Source organism: Amblyomma mixtum, chromosome 2, assembly GCF_055824585.1.
Source record: "Amblyomma mixtum isolate Tamu chromosome 2, ASM5582458v1, whole genome shotgun sequence".
Classification (NCBI taxonomy): domain Eukaryota; kingdom Metazoa; phylum Arthropoda; class Arachnida; order Ixodida; family Ixodidae; genus Amblyomma; species Amblyomma mixtum.
The window spans coordinates 56,346,040-56,364,453 of record NC_143013.1 but is presented as its reverse complement, the minus strand read 5'-3'; the positions used below and the strand labels follow the sequence as shown (position 1 = coordinate 56,364,453).

Genomic DNA, 18,414 nt, shown 5'->3' with positions numbered 1-18,414 from the left:
TACAGGCGCATATTGCTGCCTCTTGGTTTACCAACCGGTATTAAAAAGAAAACACATTTCGTCGGAACAACAGAGATTCACTTGACGCCGAACACGTGTTTCTTCTGCTTCAGTTTGTCAGTTCGTCAGATGGGCCGTAAAATTTGTATTAACGTTGCACCGTCTTCCATTAGAAAATCATGCAACCAGCTTATGGTGTTCAAGTTTATGCGTGCACTACCTGCCTACAAAGGTGGCAAACTACAGTTAGGCTGAGCAGGGCCTGATTTTTTTCCCGCTTACAATGCACGGAAAGCAATTAATGAACGTACAAACCGCAAGGATCACAGCAGAGTCAATTACAAGAGTCGTCTGCGATCATACTTACTGAGTACTTAGCCAATAAACACGCAATAATCAACAGCACAGCGCGCCATTTGACGAACAGTGCGCGTGCAGTTTTTTACTGACTTGTTGTGTTGAATGAAACGAGTTAATGCCAGGCTCCTGCTTGCATGCTTTCGAGGATTCCTAGATGAATACGTGTGCACTTCACGTCAGCGCTCAACATATCGAAGGTCACACCCTCGCATCGTCGTCATCGATATACCGGTTGTATCAGCAAAAATGGGCTTTTTGGGGTAAAAAATGGATTTTGCGCCATAGTATTACGAGTGTTGGCGACCAACAGGAAACCGGTGAATCGTCTTAATAAGCTGGTTAACTAATTTTAGTAATCTTTTTAACTAGTGTAGTTGGGCGCCCAGTTCCAATTAGTGATTTGTAGCCAGTGGTTGGTAATAGCTATTTCAGTGCATAGAATTCTAAAATGCGAATACACTCACCGCCGTGGCTCGACAAAATTTGGCGGAATAGTGTGAAAATACATCCGCTTTCGAAACCATTCAGGCAAAGCAGCCCCTCCAGCACACGTAACTAGTAGAAAAAAGCCAAATTTTGTCGCGCCACAGTGCCAAAGGCAATCGCGTTTTAGAAATTCTAAAAACTTATAAGGCTGTCACTAACGACCGGTACAAATCTCTAATTGCAACTAGGCGCCTAAATCTACTAGTTATAGTTAGTTAAGCAGCTTACTACTGAACACGATTCACTGGTTTCATGTTGTCCGTCAATACTCGTAATACTTTCCCGCAAAAGCAATACTTTTACCCCAAAAAGGCTATTTGTGAATTTTGAATGTCTTCTCTGAAACACCCGGTGCATACGGGCGGGAGCACGATGAGCAATCAAGGCGGAAAGCTAGGCTAGTTGGTGTGTCATTGTTGATTAAAAGACTAGCGCGTAAAACTCGGACAAAGACAAAGAAGGAGACATGACGAGCGCTAAACATCAACTGAAGATTTACTACAACAAACAGGTACTTAAAAACACTTCGGTGGCACATGCGCGCACTGGGTATATGCGTTAGTCTTTTAATTAGTTTTATGCGCTAGTCTTTTAATTAACACGATGAGCAGTTTGTTCTGCTGTTTGCGGCTTGCCTACAACAGCTTGTCGTACTTTCTTTTGCACCCACGGAGCGTATTTTTGCCGTACAAGTGCATTGTAATGAGAAAGACGCAACCCGGTGCCGCAGAGTGCGTGTGCTGTTCATTGTGCGGTAGTGGGATGAGCCGGTCTGCGCAAGCACTTTTACACCATGGAAGTGGACCTTTTTGATATGTAGGATATATTCAATGGAAATGCGAGAAAATAATGACCGAACTACTTCTTTTTTTCTGGGCTGGTTTAAAAGTTTAAAAGTGTTAGGACTCTCATTAGCAATTTTCTCAGTGCCGCAGCAACCCTTCCACTCCAAAAAAATAGTGATCCTGAGGAATAAGCTATCAATATTGCGTACAGTTTAATATTTATATCTCCCTTTAGTGCTCCTCCGGGTCTGTGTGAAAGTAAAAAATATTGCGCAGATTTCATTTTCCAGGGGTGAGCAATGCAGGGTTCATTTTTTTTTTTCATTCTGGACTAGTTGGTCCATATATAGCCAACAGAAAAAGAGCCCAAGTACGGCGTTTTTCTTCTTTTCTTTGCCGGTACCTTATGCTGTTTTACCTTTCTTACCTATGGCTTGGCAAGAAATCGCAATCGACTGGCATGCTCCAGAGGACCAGAATTAAGGTGATAGTTTAACTGAATTGGACCCAGTTTATTAAACTTTTTCCGTTGTAGCGGATAGAGAAGACATAATGCAAAACAAAAAAAGTGCCGTAGGATGAAGACAAATCGAATATTTGGCACTGCTAACTATGTGCCAAAATTTTTTGGGCACTTATCAACGGCGGAAAGACGTAGGAGTTGTCAGAGAATTAGCAGACACCGCCGCTGGTGGAGTCACAGTTCATGTCCCCTTTCTTCATTGGGCTGATGCCTTTAACGTTAGCTTAACTGGCCGATTTATTCACAGTACCAAAACTGGTTCCCGCAATACATTGTGCCTTAAGCCTAAATGTAATTCTAACGATCGGGCTAATATTGACGATGTAGTGCTCAAGAGCCGAATTTCCTAGGTGTGAGCTACCGCGATGCGTTTTCCTCCTCATTAAAAGAATTAAAACTGTGATTTCAACAAGAAATGTTTATAAGTGACAAAACTCTAATCCCAACTAAAACGTAAACGTAACGCAAAAGTGCAACAAGCATCCACCTAACTACTGCAAGGTTTGAAAGACGTAAAGGCGGAATTACACGACCTCTCAGGATGCAAACAGCAAAATGTTGTATTTTGATCGCCTTCATAATTGAACGACGACAAAATCACAATCAAAATCAAAAAGTTGGGAAACTGAACACTTTTGAAACTCCCCATCCCCCCTGCAAAAAAAGATATCACCTTGATCGAAGATATTGCCGGTCCTTATGGATTAGGTCATGATAGCAATTTGTTCTTTCTAAGTCACATATTGCGCCTCAACCAATGCTAATCTTAAGCGCTATGGGTACATCCCAACACGGTAATACCCCGTTCAAGCATGTAAGCTTTCTGAAGCTTAAATAACGCGAAGTATGTACAAAAAGCAAAGTACTCGTAAAAAAAAAAAGCCAAGATTAAGCAGCGCTGTAGCATCGGACGAAGTGAGCGGCGGACCTCTGCCTAAACGGGATGCGAAATATTCCCACTAAAATACGGCACACTTGTTTCTCGGGTTCAACGGTTCGCCCAGGGAGCAGGAGAAAGCTGAACTGAAGGCAGGAACGTGGCGGACAGCCGCGTTGCATTCGTCCTCCATTGCCTCCGAGTATCCGCGGCACCTGATGTAGCACCACGCCACAAAGAACAACTGCACCCCTGTCATGCTGCTGAAGCTTGTCAGTCTGGTTCTGGACCCGTGGCTTTCGAATGCATAAGCCAGCACTTTCAGGGACGCCAGGTCTGACAGAGTTGCCAAAGTGTATCTGCCTTCGGAAGTCCTGACGCATTGGCGAGCGGCTTCCATCACGCTGGCAGTCGCGTTAACACTGAAGTAGTGAACGAGAGAGATTTGTGCAGACGCTCTCGCCACGTGAGCTCCAAGCGCCCCGTATTTAACAGCATCAAGCAAGTTGAGGTCGTACAGCGGAAATGATAGGACGTAAGGAGCAAGTACGTAGTCGCCGAACCAAGTCGAATACGGTGCGAACTTGTGGACGGTGTGCCATCCCAGCGTGCGTGGTATGGTGTCGTTTTTCAGGAGCCGAGACATGGCCCTAGATGCCTCCCAGTTTTTTATGATTGAGAGATCCATGTCTGGCAGGGAATTGGCTGCAGCATCGAAGTCCTCGTCCCTAGCCATCGACCGATTTAGTGCGCTCATCACAGTATCGAGCGAGCTCCACCGGACACGCATGGAAGTGTCGGTAGAGTACGGCGGCCTCGAAGAGAGTCGAGAAGCGAATTCGTTCCGTATGGACAGGACAATACGTTCCACATCTTCACGGATCTCAAGATAAAAGGCTTCGGCATTGTAGGGCACGAAGAGGTAGTCTCCGACGAATCGGTAGACAAGTCTATAGCACCAGCCGCCATGGTGGTACCTAATGAGTTCATGATTGGTGGTTCCATAGTAGTTCGAGATCAGCTGGTAGTTTGCAAAGAGGCTGGCGTACCTTGCTGCCATCCATGAGACAAAAAGGTGTGTCTGCATCTCGCCATTCTTCTTCCAAAGTTCGAGAAATGTCGTGACATAGTTGAAGCTAAAGCTACGAAAATTTGGCTTGGTCGTTACATTGTATTCTGCGAGTATCTCCATCCATTTGTCCGCCTCTAGAATTCCTGCTGGGAATGCGCCCATTGATAGCCCTTTTCCAGTGGTAGTAAGAGGAGGAAGAAAGGTGTCTTCCAACTTGCTAATTTCCTCGAATGTGACCAGCGCTTTTTCATCACCGCCCGAAAATTGCTCTCTGATGAACTCGAAGTTCCTACGCCTACTGTCCAGTCGGACAAGTCTCTCTTGCTGTTCCACAGCAAAGTCAAAAGAAAGAGGCAAATTAATCCAGATGGTGTCCCTGTGTGGAGCCACTTTGATGACGACGGCCCAGCCGAACTCGATGCTCAGGCTCAGAAGTGTGCGTAGAACATCGGGTGTGGAGGGCACGCGCGGCCACACGATGCCAGCTCGTCGGAAACACTCGCGAATCACGGGGAGCTCGTCACGCTCCCCACGCCAGACCATGTCGCAGGAGCGGTACAAGAGGCGAGCCTTCTGCACGATGTTCTGGCCGGTGGTCGGTGGGTTCGTGTCTTTGCTGACGACCTCGGTCATTTTGTCAATCGCATGTGCGACAAGTTCTGCGTGCACCGAGTACTTCCGCTTGGTTCGCCACCCAGAGCAGACGTACGCGTCGAAGTTGGCGCACGGGTCTAAGGATCGGTTGACGGACTCCGCCATGAGTTTGGCGAACTCCTCGCAGGCGGGACTTGTGCAAACCGCAGTCGTCTGGGGGCGGGGCGCGTGAAAAACACCTAACAGAAGCAGGAAGCAGGCCCCGGCAAAGACTGCAGCGCCGACGGCACAGGCGATTGAGGAACGGTGTGACGAAAGTTCGTGCTGCGCACGCGGGCTGATCAGGCGCAGGTACAGGCTCCAAGGTGACTGAAAGGTGCGAAATGGAGAAATTTATCGGTGCTAGAAACAGCACCTGAAGCACAAATATAAGTGAAAGAAGCGAACAGTAACAGGTTCTCGATGATAAGGAAGCCTAACCATGAATTTTGTTTACTTTCTGTTCTAGCCAACCCAAATTTTTTTAAGGCACTTCGTTCCGGTTGGCATAGAACGTTAGCATATGCAATTTGGTCGTAGTGCATAATGCTTCCTGTAGCGGTCTGAGTACTGAAACGAAGCGGCTATTCCCAATCTAAAAGCGCAACACAAAATTTTCTGTCGTTAAAAGAAATTTTCTGTGATCTTTTTGCCATTGAGATTTTAGTGGCAAAATGCTTGTCATAACAAAAGAATTTTATATAATTACTAGAGTAAAGCACTAAGAACTATAGACTACAGAAAAGTAGTAGAGAAAAAATTTCCAGTACTGCAGTGAAATACTACAAAACAATATAAAATTCAGTTGTTACGATGAAACTATTTGTTAAGATTTTGGCAGGGTTCGGTAGTTTTTTTTTCACAGGGTTGGTCGTGCAATGAAGAACGAAAAGCAGCATAATGAATTCTGAAATACGTTCTTCCGTAAAACCTCTTATCATCATGGGGCACGTTAAAACGCCCCAACCCTATTAATACAGCCCCTGTGAACATTTCCTACACACAGCACCGGACAGGTGGCAGGCAATCGCCGCATGCACATTTTAAGTCTCTGTGGCAGTGGATTTCTGCAGCGCCATCTATTAAAGCTTAGAATCCAGCATTTGAAAGGAATATCAAACTAGATGCATTAAAGAAGCACGCACTATGCACTCCGAAATCATGCTGTGCATTTTACAAGGAATAATCTAAGTTCTTTTTATTCTTTTTAACACTTTTGGGGCATTTCTTCCGAGTTTTGATGCGTATAAAAGCAGAAATACGGTGATCAGCGGGAGGTTATTCCAATTACATTTTGAATAAAATTTTTCCGTTGCCGTTTTATGAGATGCCGCAGCGATTTCAGTCTGCTCCTCTCAAACACTTCTCTGTGCCAACGCGTTTATTTTGCGGCGAGGCTTTAGAGCAATGCCAGTTCTCGCAGCTTTATTCGACGTGCATGTGAATGTGCATGTGAATGCACTCAGCATGTGAATGAAGCCGCGGCCATTGACTTCGCGGTGATATCCACCCGTGCAGTCAGAGGAGTGCACCAGAGGAAGAACGAATGAAAAACGTCACCTATTTAAAGACTTTGTTGTAGCGAAGACAACAATGCCTTATTTATTTTCGCTTTTAGTTCATCTTATTTTATTCTTGATTCCCTGAATGGACGCCAAGCCTTTGCTATCGCTAACCTCCCGTAGATGCCGAAGAGATATTTTTCAGTGGAAGCGGCGTATTAAGCTATTTTGATTCAGTGAAAGACTGTATATAAAGTAAAAAACTCTACGCACCAGTGCGGTGGACCTAGATCCCGACGCACTTCGGATGGGCTCTTCGAAGGCCTGCAAAAAAATTCCTAAGTATTGTCATCTTTTCACTGCAAAAAAGGGTAAATCTACAATAAAACATAATGTGAACTCTTTACGAAACGGCTCAAGGCCCATTCACACTTGTGATTCGCGACAAGTGTGCGAAAGGCTACAGCTTGCATGCAAGACACGGCTCAACGATACTGATGTTCACTGGGTAAAAGCGCCTTGCGGGTCAATTTCCCGAATGTATCTCGTTCTGTACGATAGTAATCCATCTCGGCCACGACCGCCAGCCAGATGCCAGATATAAAGCAAGGTTCTGTTCACTTCTGCAGCACTGCTGATCGGTTAGCGGCTTCCTTTTCGCAGTCGTAAAGCTAGAAAACTGAGCAGGGTTCAACTGACCTTCGTCGTTTCCTGACAAATGAAATCACACAGCATCTGCGAATCGCAAGTATGAATGGCCCTTTACGAGAGTTGGAATCTTTTTTGAAGCTTGGCAGGTAAATCCGTGAGTATCTTGCTTCGCAATGCTCACTTATTATCGGCGACCGCACATAAATATCAAGAAGTATAGAGGCTTAAGTTCACTACGCATTGTGTTGACTTCTCAGATTAAAACAGAGGAGGGCCTTCTGAGGATTTTATATTCATCTGAAGCTTTTATTCGGTGTTCTCCTCCATCTGCATGTTTTTTTAAACCGGAATAGAAGCAGTACGGGGGGGTTTATTGCCTATTGCCCCCCATTTTCTTACTTTGATCTAGGTGATTCATAAGGGTAAACCTACGCTTTTGACCCAGCAAACCACAGGCCAGGTGACACTTGTCGCGCGGTTGCTAAACAAAAAAAATCCTCTGTTCTTTTCTTTCCTTTCATATATCCTGCGAACGGAGTTATCGATGGCTGTCCCTAGTTCAGCTACATAATGTGTGAACGATAATTTCGCCTCTACAGCGAACGAAGTAAATTTGTGGGTAACTTTAAGTCATCAATCTTGCTTTAGATTCCGATTACGCTTTTCTGTGTTCCACTTATTTTCCTGTTTTGAGAAAGGGTATATACCGAAAGTGGGTGAGTGCGTGAGGAAGGTGTCAGAAGCAATTGGGATAGCCCACGAATTAAGGACCCCCCCCCACAGGCGCCCTCGAACAAGTTCATCTTTTTGTCATCACTTTCAAGCAATGGCGTGTCACCCCGCCTGCCTAGTTACCTAACAAGCATGGAAATGTTGTCAACGACTACGCGTATTGCTATAGTGCCGTGTTTTTGCCCCAACGTTATCCACGCCAACGCATGCAGCACACAAATACTACTACCGCCACACAGCTCAAAGCACGTATATTAATTTCATAGTAGTATTAGTTGATGCAGAAGACGATGCACTGCACTTTAACATGACGCGCGATCGGCTGCCGATAGCCTAGTGCTCTCGTGCAGCGGCCAGCGGCGATGATCAGTTCGCATGGCCGTGGGCTCGAATCCCAGTGGCGGCAATATTCATTTGGTGTATATTTGTACATTTATTTCACTTGGCACAAGCCCACGAACATCGCAAGATCTTGCTCGGGGTATACACATCGGAACAATGCTATCGCACTAATATGTAAACACCTCGACAGCCTGCCACAAAGCAGGCTTCAAAAACACAAAGAAACAAGACAAAGTGTAAGACGGGGTTTGTTGAAAAGAACTGGACGACGGGAGGAGCGGTGAAAACAGTACGAGATCAGCCAGGTCGAACACAACGTGGCGATAGCTATGCTGCTGAAGCGCATATTCATCTTCTTTTTCACGAATAAGCTTCTTCTTCTTTATAGAGCAAACAAATAAAGATAGAAACAAACGAACCACAGCTAAATGCTGGGAGTGCCCACTATAAATGCTGTAGCACTTAGAAACAATGGAGGGAGCTTTATGTCATACGACCAGCTTACGCAAACCGTTCCGTCCTCACTTTTTCTCGATGTACACACGAAAGTCGGCGCCACGTGAGGACAGACGTCTGTCTGTGGCTAATAGAACGTGTTTCAGGCTGACAGTCGCAGCTGACTTTATCCTTTCTTATTTTTAATGTCCAGGCTTCCCCCTCAGAGGCTATTTTCCGGCCATGGTTTTGCCTCTCGTCGCGCATAGGAAGTCCGCGCGTGCCTGGCGAGGTCCATTCTGTGCTAGCGGTACGGAGCCTCGAGGGAACGCAATCCACAAGAACGTGTCTTCCGGCTTCGTAGTATCTTCATGCCATCGCTGAAGCAAATGCCCGTTGGTAACTGTTCTGGTTATTCGAACCTATTCGCTTCCATAGGGAATTCCTTCCGACGATGCACAAAGTCGCTAATGACCGAAATAAACGGTGGCCCCGTTATGTTACATTGTGCATACTCCGTGTTGTCCTTTGCAGATTTCCGATGGCACTTGATTCGTATTAGAAATTTCACTGCGCCACAATAGAGAGACCGCTCGCAGAAAGGAAACGTTTGGCTCAATTTTACCGCGACACTTTGTGTATATTCTGCGAAGCCTAATGCAAACCGAGAATATTTCTTCCGCTTGTTTCAGATTCAGTATTCGCGCTGTTTCGGTTTCTGAGTAACATTTTTGTAGGGAGTCGTCAGGCCCCCTGGGAACTCTGGAAACATGCTTCATTGGGCATCTGCGGTAACTTCTGAAATGCGGTCATCACTATGCTGCGCCCCTTCAATATATCACACATGAAAATGTGGATAGTTGATAGAAACGAGTGAACAGCGCCAACAGACAGGACGGAAGGGAAGAAAAGAAACACATGCACTGACTAGCAAACAATTGATCATTTAGTTTCAAGTTAGCGCAAGTGTTCGAGTTCTTCTCTTCCGTCCTGTCCGTTAGCACGGTTCAGTCGCTCCCATCCGCACGCACAAGCCAGCCCAACCAAGCCCTCTTCTTGAATTCTTTGGATTGCCTGCACCTCAAAGCATTACTTTTTCACTGCATGGCAAGGCGTTGAAGTAAGCCTGGTCGCTGCCATGTTAGCAATGCCGATCCTGAAGAGCAGACAGATCGCCATGACGTGCTGCATGACTTGTCGCTCAGGCGATCAGTTGTCATGATTCAGAGTGATCTCATATGGCATGCTCTAGCGGCCGAAAACAATCCAGAGACACTTTGTCAGTAATGCGATGCTTACTAAATCCCTAGCAGCTTGCATCGTACTCACCCGTGGGCTCGTGGGACTCGATGGCGTCAGCACCGGGCTTAGTCCGGAGGCTTGGTTGAGGGGCGCCTGGAGTGAAGTGCCTCGGCTCATCGGGCTCTGCCTGAGATGAATGTTGAACTTGAGAATGCGACTATGTCATTCTATTTAAATTTTATCCTGTCCTTGAAAGAAAAAAGTAGCACGCAATTTTTGTTCTTTAATTCATAACCAACATTCTAGGGCAAATATATTTAACACTGGAAGATTCTACGGTACTCTTATTGAATATCTGATATGTAGCAATGTATTTTTTAGTATGTTTTCATCGATCGGGTCGAACAATTAAGACTTCTTTATTTTGTTTTTCGCAATCGTTCTACAGCACTCAGCATTGTTCAGGCTTTGAGTCTACTCCTGAAGAGCATGGCCTCATCAGCAGTGCATCTTTCCAGTCTGTTGTCTCAGTTGCGTGGTTTAATTTAGGTATGTTATTGACCCGAGTAGGTACAGCTAGCATGGTTCTTGATGTGCATTTTCTACCAAGTGGTGGTGTCCAGCCGGAGGCTGCCTGAAAAGCTGGTGTGATTGGTCGGCGCTTTTCACCCGCTTCTCTTGTGGTCTTGTAAAACATTTTGTGCAAGCAGACGCAGACTAGGAGAAAAACGACACAAAAGCGCGCGCGCGCACACACACACACACACACACACGCACACACGCACACGCACGCGCGCGCGCACACACACACACACACACACACACACACACACACACACACACACACACACACACACACACACACACACACACACACACACACACACACACACACACACACACACACACACACACACACAAGCCCTACTAAAAACTGCTTTTGTTGGCTGAAGGTCACGCCATATCCTTAGGTGGGGTTTTAAAATATGTCTAGTCACTTTAAGACAACGCTACCAAAATGATTTTCAATGGCTGTTGTAGGAAGCAAGTCGCACTATATATATTCTGCCTAATTGCATAATTAGTTGAGATTAATTGACTATCTTAGCAATAAACAATGATAGGCGAAAATTCCATTGAGAAAGTTGTAGAATGGTCGCAGAGCGTCCGATAGAACAGTTTCTATGTTTCCATATAGTACGTATTAGAGTTTTTTTCGCTCACTTCATATGCGCGCGAAATACAAACAAAAAGATTACCTCGGGAAATGTCCGTTTGCCCGCGGTGATTGCAATTCTCTGAAACGTTCCGCCTACAAACGAACAGCTCATTCAGCCGGTGTGCTGCCGCTTATAAGGTGACAGAGCCGCGACGCAGGCGCTGGCTGTGCGATTTATGCCAGCTCAAGCGATAAAGCCTGCGTCCTCTTTTCGCCATCATGAACGGCTGCGATGGCAGAATGAATAACGCTGGCGTAAATCGAGCAGCACGCTGCTGCGCCGCTGCCCAGTCGCCTTTTGCGCCGCAGCGCAGCGCGCTACATGATCTGTTATTTCATACGCGGAACGTTTGAGAGCACAGCATCGCGGCACGCAAACGGGCATGTCACATGCAATTCTTTTTTGCATTTCGCGGGGCATCTGCAATGAGCGAAAGAAAAACTAGTAAAGAGATGGAAGGTTAGAAATTGTTCGGTCTGACATCTTCTGAGGGTACTATACAATGCCGTCAAGAAGTGTGTTAGAATGCTTGAGGCCGAAAAGTAAAGATATTTTTGCTTACATGCTGTGCTAATAATACATTTCAACACACAATAATCCCCCCCCCCCCCATATACCTAACTTGGCATGCGGTGGCAGAAGCTGAATCCTAGTTGCTCAATAGAAGATTAAACTGTGAGCGGTGGGCACTGAAAAATATTCGCGAACTCTGACATCGCAGTTGCCATTGTTTTAAGCTGGGCTCATCACGGGCTCATGTACGAATTGCTAAGTCTTCTAATGCTACGTAAAATGGTTCCTGACTATCGGTTGTGAATTTTGGCCCGTAGTAATACGCAAGCTCGCCAACTGTAGCGGCACATCACAATTTCTCCGCTGTATGAGGCGTCCATATTTTAGGTATTAACCAACGTCTACTGGATCCACCTAGCATGCCCGCACTCACCTCGACTGGAAACGTTGACGCCCAGCTGTCGAAGGCCTTGACGTGCAAGGAGACCAAGAAACGAACGGTTAGATCGCGTTAAACTCTTCTTCTTCTTGCCCCTGAAGTTCTTCGTCTTTCACTAGGAACGGCCTGACCACGCGCGCTGTATTGGTTTGGTCTGCTGCCACTCATGAATGCATACACAAAGAGGGGCGTTGTTGAAATGTTATTTATTAATGCGAAATCATTACTTGTCCCATTACAAGAAAAGCAAGAGTGTGTATGTGTGAAAGATATAGAGGCGAGGAGACGTGTGAATGCCCTACTTTTTCTACAGAAAGATATAGGCTGCGTTGTGCTCTGGACTGCCTCGGTCGTCGCCCTTTGATAGAAGACAAGATCCTAGGACCGTATCCAAAGCAGTCTACTGACCTGACGACCCTTAAGGCACTGTTTTGCTGAGTGAGAGCGATTGGCTTGAGGGACCAATTGTGACTGTGCTCCTCGCTCCAACTCTTTTTCTCTTTCCAATTCCCTCTTCCCCAGTGCATGACAGCCAACCGTAACACCCTTGTGGCTAAACTCCCTGCCTTCCCTCTTTATCTCTCTCTCACTGCCAGCAAAGGCAAGAAAAATAGGATGACGTCTAAGCGGCCGTAGGAAGCATGCAGCAAGCTCAGCATTGACACTTTAAACAATCTCATTGATGTCGTTCGTCTATATATACTTCCAAATGAAGGACCCCAATATGGCGCTAGTTATCTCTATAATCGTGGAAAAATTGTGACGCAACCGTTTGTCCTACAGCGCTGCGAGTGTGGTGTCATATTTCTCGTTGCATATAGCTTACACGTGCTTGTCAAGTAGAAGGCTAGCTTGCGACAGGGATTCGAACCGGTGACATATGTAGCTTCCTTATGGCTTCCCTACTATGGCTTCCCAGACATTCTTATCAAAACTGTGATTCGATGCAACCGTTCATAGTTCAGCGTTACGGGTAGTGTCATACCCGCGCCTGCGCCTTAGGGAGTTCCAAATAACTAAACGCTTACGTCGTGCGTCCACAACATGCAAACTCGGCCAGCCTATCGTCATGCAGAAAGAGGGTCGGAAATTTTCGCTGTCTGGTGCGCAACCAATACGCAAGTACATGAACTCGTAGAACAAAACTTTAATGCATGTTCAAACTTCACGCGTAAACAATGCACCCAGGGTAAGTAATGATTTCGCATTCCCAACGTAAGCAGTCGTTAGTGCCATTGCCGAATTTCTTTTTTAATATTGTAGCCTGGCATGGCGGTAAGGCAGGAAGGTAGAAAAACGTCCAGTACAAACTCAATCCATACCATAAGCAGTTTATGAGATTTATTTTGAAAGCGTATGCGGACGCAAAATAGAACGCGTCAGCTACAATCGCATCAGCTGAATATTCAAGATCTAAATTTTTACTTGTTCTCGATAAAGGCTACCTAAACGTAATTTGTGCATTGCAAGGGCTCTCAGAATTTTGAGAAAAACAGAAAGACAGAAGACATTTACGAGGATGCTTAAGCTTTGCCTTAAGAGTAGACGCCATAGCGTTTTCTCCTCCTTTATTTTTCTGTTGTTTTTCTTCTGTACGGAAACTTTCTGTAGATATCGCGGCGTCCTGCTTCCCTTGGCCGCGCCCCCTATCGGCACTAATGTGCGATGGAAACTTTCCGCGCATGTCACTACGGCTTACTCCACCCAGCGGCAGCCGCGTGAAGTCGACACTTTTCGGATTCACAATTATCGATTACAAATCACCACTTACGGTCTTTCCGAAATCACAAGTATCCATTACCAATCACAAAGCACATTTAGTTGCTAAGTACCAACACCAGTTCTCGGTTACAACTGTCAATCAACAATATCTAACAACCGATTACCGATTACGAATCCGCAATCGCGTTACCAATCACGATCATCGATCTGTCAGAACCTTTGAACGACTTTCACCGTATCGCTGTGCGGGAAGCGGAGATCCCTTGTCACGATTCCCTTACATTCCTCGAACCCATATTATGCAGTGTGATGACATGCCGATGTGAATCATGGCTCGTAGTGAGTGACTGACTCAAACTGGACGTGAAACGAGATGAGTTAGTGAGCTAAAATGATTAGTGACTGAAAAAGTGTGAGTGAGCCCAAATGATTCGTAAGTAGAAATGTGTCATGAATCTTGCGTAAATTTATCCACTGTAAGGAAATATTGTGTGTTGAGCAAATAAATTGAAATGAGCTCTCTGCAGTAGAATGGACAACCAATTCTTTTTAGCATTTTCAGCATTGTGCCATCATCTCTACAGGAAAGTCTTAGCAGGAGCAATTTCAAGTGCCGGATAAAGAAAGCTTCTGAAGAGGGAATGTTTCAGCAAGGCAATCAAATGTGGCATTGAAATTCAAGGTCCAAACTGTTCGTAAGAACATAACATAAAATTCAGGGGGGCACTTTGTTGACCTAAATTGCGTTGAGGCGGAAGCCTTGAGTGCAGTCTTGCTGCTTGTGTCACTGATGTGTTGTTAAGATGTTAAGCTTCGCCTCTAAGAGTGGAAAGCGGCAGCGTCTTGCAACGCTGCCAGGGAGTCCACAAAACACCATCGCCCGTTCGGCTCTATGCCTCGCTCGACGGTATATTGGTTTTCGAGGAAAGGAAATGTATCGGTCTCGCTTGCCTCGGTGGACACCTGAACCTTGCCGTAACGGGCAGGAAGGAAGATGGGAGTGAACGAAGACACCCTACTCACTAGACGCGCCTTTGTTCATTCCAAACCATCGAGCTGGCATGGCGGGACTTGTGCTTGGCGGGGACACTGTCCTCTTCAGAGGAGGCAGAACTCGTGACGGTTACTTCAGAGTCTTTATAATCTGCATGCGCTTGAATGTGAGGCTCCTGGCTTGTACACAGAGGAAATTGGTGCTGTGAAGTGCAACCTTCAGAAGTTTTATGCCGAACGCTATCGTGCGGCCCGTGTACGATCCCGCAGCAACCGTGCTCTGCACTCTGAGGAGCCTACTAGACAGGCCTTGCTAGATAAGCGTCGTCATGTGGCTGCCAAGCGAATTTCTGAGCTCTACTGTGGTGGTGCCCTGGTCACAAGTACAGATGTCATAGTTACCTAGTTTGAAAACCACTATAGTTCTCTGTTTGCTGCCACGTCTACACTGCTGATGATGATCATATAGCGCGATTGGTGTCCATGATTAACCCACTCAATGAGGATGAGTGCAAGGCAATAAGTGGCTCTTTAAGCTTGGGTGAATTGCAAGATGCAATTGATCAATTGCCGCTTTCGAAAACCCCGGGGGCTGACGGCATCGCAGGAGAATTTTACAAGGCATTTAAATCCGTTCTAGCCCCTGTACTGCTCCAAATTTTTGAGACAAGTATTGATGTTGAATTTCTGCCTCAGTCATTTACGAAAAGTCATATTGTCTTTATACCAAAGACCGAGGATAAGGAAAAACTTTGATTTGTAGATGGCTACAGACCAACCACGCTTTCTAATGTAGATTATAAGATTTTTGCTAAAATACTGTCAAATCGGCTGCAGCTTGCAATGTCTAGTTTGATTGGGCTTCATCAAACATGTGGCTTGCGGGGACGATCAATACAATCTAACCTACATGTAGCCCGTACGGTGTTGCAGTATTGCAGTGACGCTCAAGAACAATTAGCAATGCTGCAAATTGACCTGGCAAAGGCATTTGATCGAGTGTGCCATTCATTTCTTTTGGCACTTTTAAATCACGTCCATCTCGGTTCAATACTTTCTACTGGCACACGCCTTTGTTACAAATCCTGTACCACGCGCTTGATTGTTAATGGCTGTCTCTCGCAACCAGTCCCAAATCAGTCTTCGGTGAAACAAGGGTGCCCAGTGTCTCCGCTCCTGTTCGCATTATACTTGGAGCCACTTTGCATAACTGTTATAAACAGTAGAGCTGTCAATGGTTTCCGAATAATGGGCCATGAACTGAAGGTATTGGCTTATGCAGATGACCTTGCGGTTTTTTGTACTGATAAGCCAAGCATCGATGAGGTTATTCGTTTAACGGAGGACTTTGGTTCGGTGTCAGGAAGTCGGATTAATCGCTCTAAGAGTTAAGGTCTTTGGTTTGGTGGCTGGGGTACGACACCTGCTGAATATGCTGGTATAACATGGACATGCAGGCCACCAATGTGCCTTGGCGTCTCTTTGAGTGCCTATAAGCATAGCGCACATTATTGGAAAGACCGCGTATCAACTCTTCAGCGCTATGCTCAAACGTTTGTCCCCCATGACCTCTCAATTTTTGGCACGGCGACCGCCTGTAATCTGTTTCTCGCCACTAAAATATATTATGTACTGCAAATTATTCATTGCGCAAGACTTCCTATCCAGCGTTTTAACAGGGTTTTCGCTACTTTTGTGTGGGATTCGTCTTTTGAATCCATGAGGCGTGATAACCTTTATCGGCCTGTAAGCGCTGGTGGCCTTGGTCTAGTTCACCTGTATGTCCGACAGATAGTGTCACGTTTCATGTTTTTCCGCGACACTACACACCCAATAGTACGTTCATTCCTGCAAACAAATTTAGTTCATATTTTACCCAACCTCACTGTGTCTTCCAATGTTTGTGATCGTCCGTGTTTGTGGGGCATAATGCAAGAGGTGTATTTGGCTGTCCGTTTCCTACTTGTTCGTTTTTCTCCTGAGTTCCTTTTTTTAGTGTCGAGGAAAAAGTTGTATAAGGATTTGATTAGTATGCTCTTCCCTCCGCCCATGTACCGCTCTCTGTATTTTGGTTTACCTGGGCATGACGTACTCAAAAGAGTACGTAAGATGCCAGTCTCGCCGTGTACAAAGACCTTTTTCTTTAAGTTACACACCGGTACGTTGCCCGTTAGAACATGGTTAGAGAAAAATGGCATTTTTGTGTCTACCGTTAATTGCCGCCTTTGTGATGAACCAGAAACAATTGAGCATTGTTTCATCAGTTGCAAAGATGCAGTACTCTTCTGGGATATCCTGCAACGCACATTTAAAAAAAGAATTCATCTGACTCCGCATTCTCTTCGCTATCTCACTGCGCTGCCATTTGTTGATGAACCCCTGGACATGTTCTTTCTGATTGGACTGCACAGCCTCTGGAAAACCAGCATGATGGACAGACACTGTGAACCTGTTGTGTCTACAAAGGATCACTTCAGTCGAATGGTTGTTCATCAAAGAGACGTGTATGCCCAGACTGAGTACGAACCGGAGTGGCACTCACTATTAGTGATGTGCTCTGCATTGCCCCTTTTCTAGTGCATGGTCTTTTCAATATGTATTGTTTAACACTGTTTTCATAATGGCTTGTATATAATTCATGTACATAGAACATTACATCACTTTAATAAATACCATGTTGAAGAAAAAAAAAAGCTGGCATGGCGGAGTGGTAGCATGCTCGTCTCACACTCCGGAGATCGGGGTTCGATTCCCGAGCTCGACAAATTTCCTATTCGGATTTATTTATTTATCTGGCCTGATTAGAAAGGTTAATTAGGCTGATTGGGTAAATTAAGCAAATAACTAAACCCATTCCCACTTACTTGGAGCATCACTAACGATCCCTTTAATTGGTTAGATGGTTACTAGCCAAAGTACAATTGGCCCCGTTTGAAATGCGCGCACTGTGACGTCACGACTGTTTCGACCAATTGAAAAGCGTGACATTTCTGTCGACAACTCCTGCTTACAACGATGAGGCATTAAAGGCTTCCGCCTTAATAGTTTTGATGCCGTGGATTAGAGCTAGAAAAGCAGCGTCTGAAGGTAAAATGCACTGAAGATGGTTATCCCGAAGTCTCTTAGAGGTCACTGACCGACGCAATGTATACACCGAACAGTATTTTGAAGCATACTACAAAAGACCGCTAACGTGCCCTGGAGTTATCATTAATAATGACAAAGCGCTCAAATTGTCTATTTCATGGTGCTTGAGTTCTGCATCATATAGAAAATCTCCGCGACTTATGTGAAGCCGGAGGACAACCAGACTGGGCAGCCAAGACGCATGGATGCACATTCCAGATTTCCCGTTACAGTAATTCCACTGCATATAGACGGCGCGCCAATAAGACCTTCCGAAAGGCATTTTCCTATCCAAACTTCCGCTGCGTAAAACCGGGTGCGAAGTTGCTGCTGTTGTCATGTTTTCTGCGACCATTTTAAAAGGGTTTCCAATAAGCGGGGACGATAGTTTTGAGGTGTTAATCGCGGGGTTGATCATCAACATTTCAGCATTGAGGTTGATGCGTTCTAGGCTAGATTGAAGCCAATGAACATCGCCAAAAAGTGGAGGAAAGTGAGAGGACGGGAGGGGGGAGACTCTAATATTTCCGCTAACTGCCTGCCCTGACCGGATTTCGAGATGGCAGCAGCAGGTTTGGGCTACTGTTTCATACGCGGCATGGCGGCGAAAGGTCTCTGCACAGGTGATAATCCATTTCGCCGTATTTTTATTCGCATCCTGTACACTTCTTATTCGCTTCTCTCCTTGAAAATACCATGCACGCACATGCCACTGTAAAAAGTAGCAAATATTCCGGAAGAGTGCTGTAATCTTTCCCGCT

At 45.6% G+C, this 18,414-nt stretch overlaps 1 protein-coding gene across 1 annotated transcript in view; it reads right to left on the bottom strand.

Moving 5' to 3' along the window:
* Window positions 1-3,113: 3,113 nt before the first annotated feature.
* Window positions 3,114-18,414, bottom strand: part of LOC149359404 (endothelin-converting enzyme 1-like) — a 163,467-nt gene continuing 148,166 nt past the window's right edge. The window contains exons 3-4 of the mRNA XM_089567669.1: window positions 9,728-9,827; window positions 3,114-5,066 (exon numbers count right to left, since the gene is read on the bottom strand). Of these exons, the coding sequence (XP_089423795.1) occupies window positions 3,114-5,066; window positions 9,728-9,827 (2,053 nt within the window). The remainder of the gene's footprint in view (window positions 5,067-9,727; window positions 9,828-18,414) is intronic.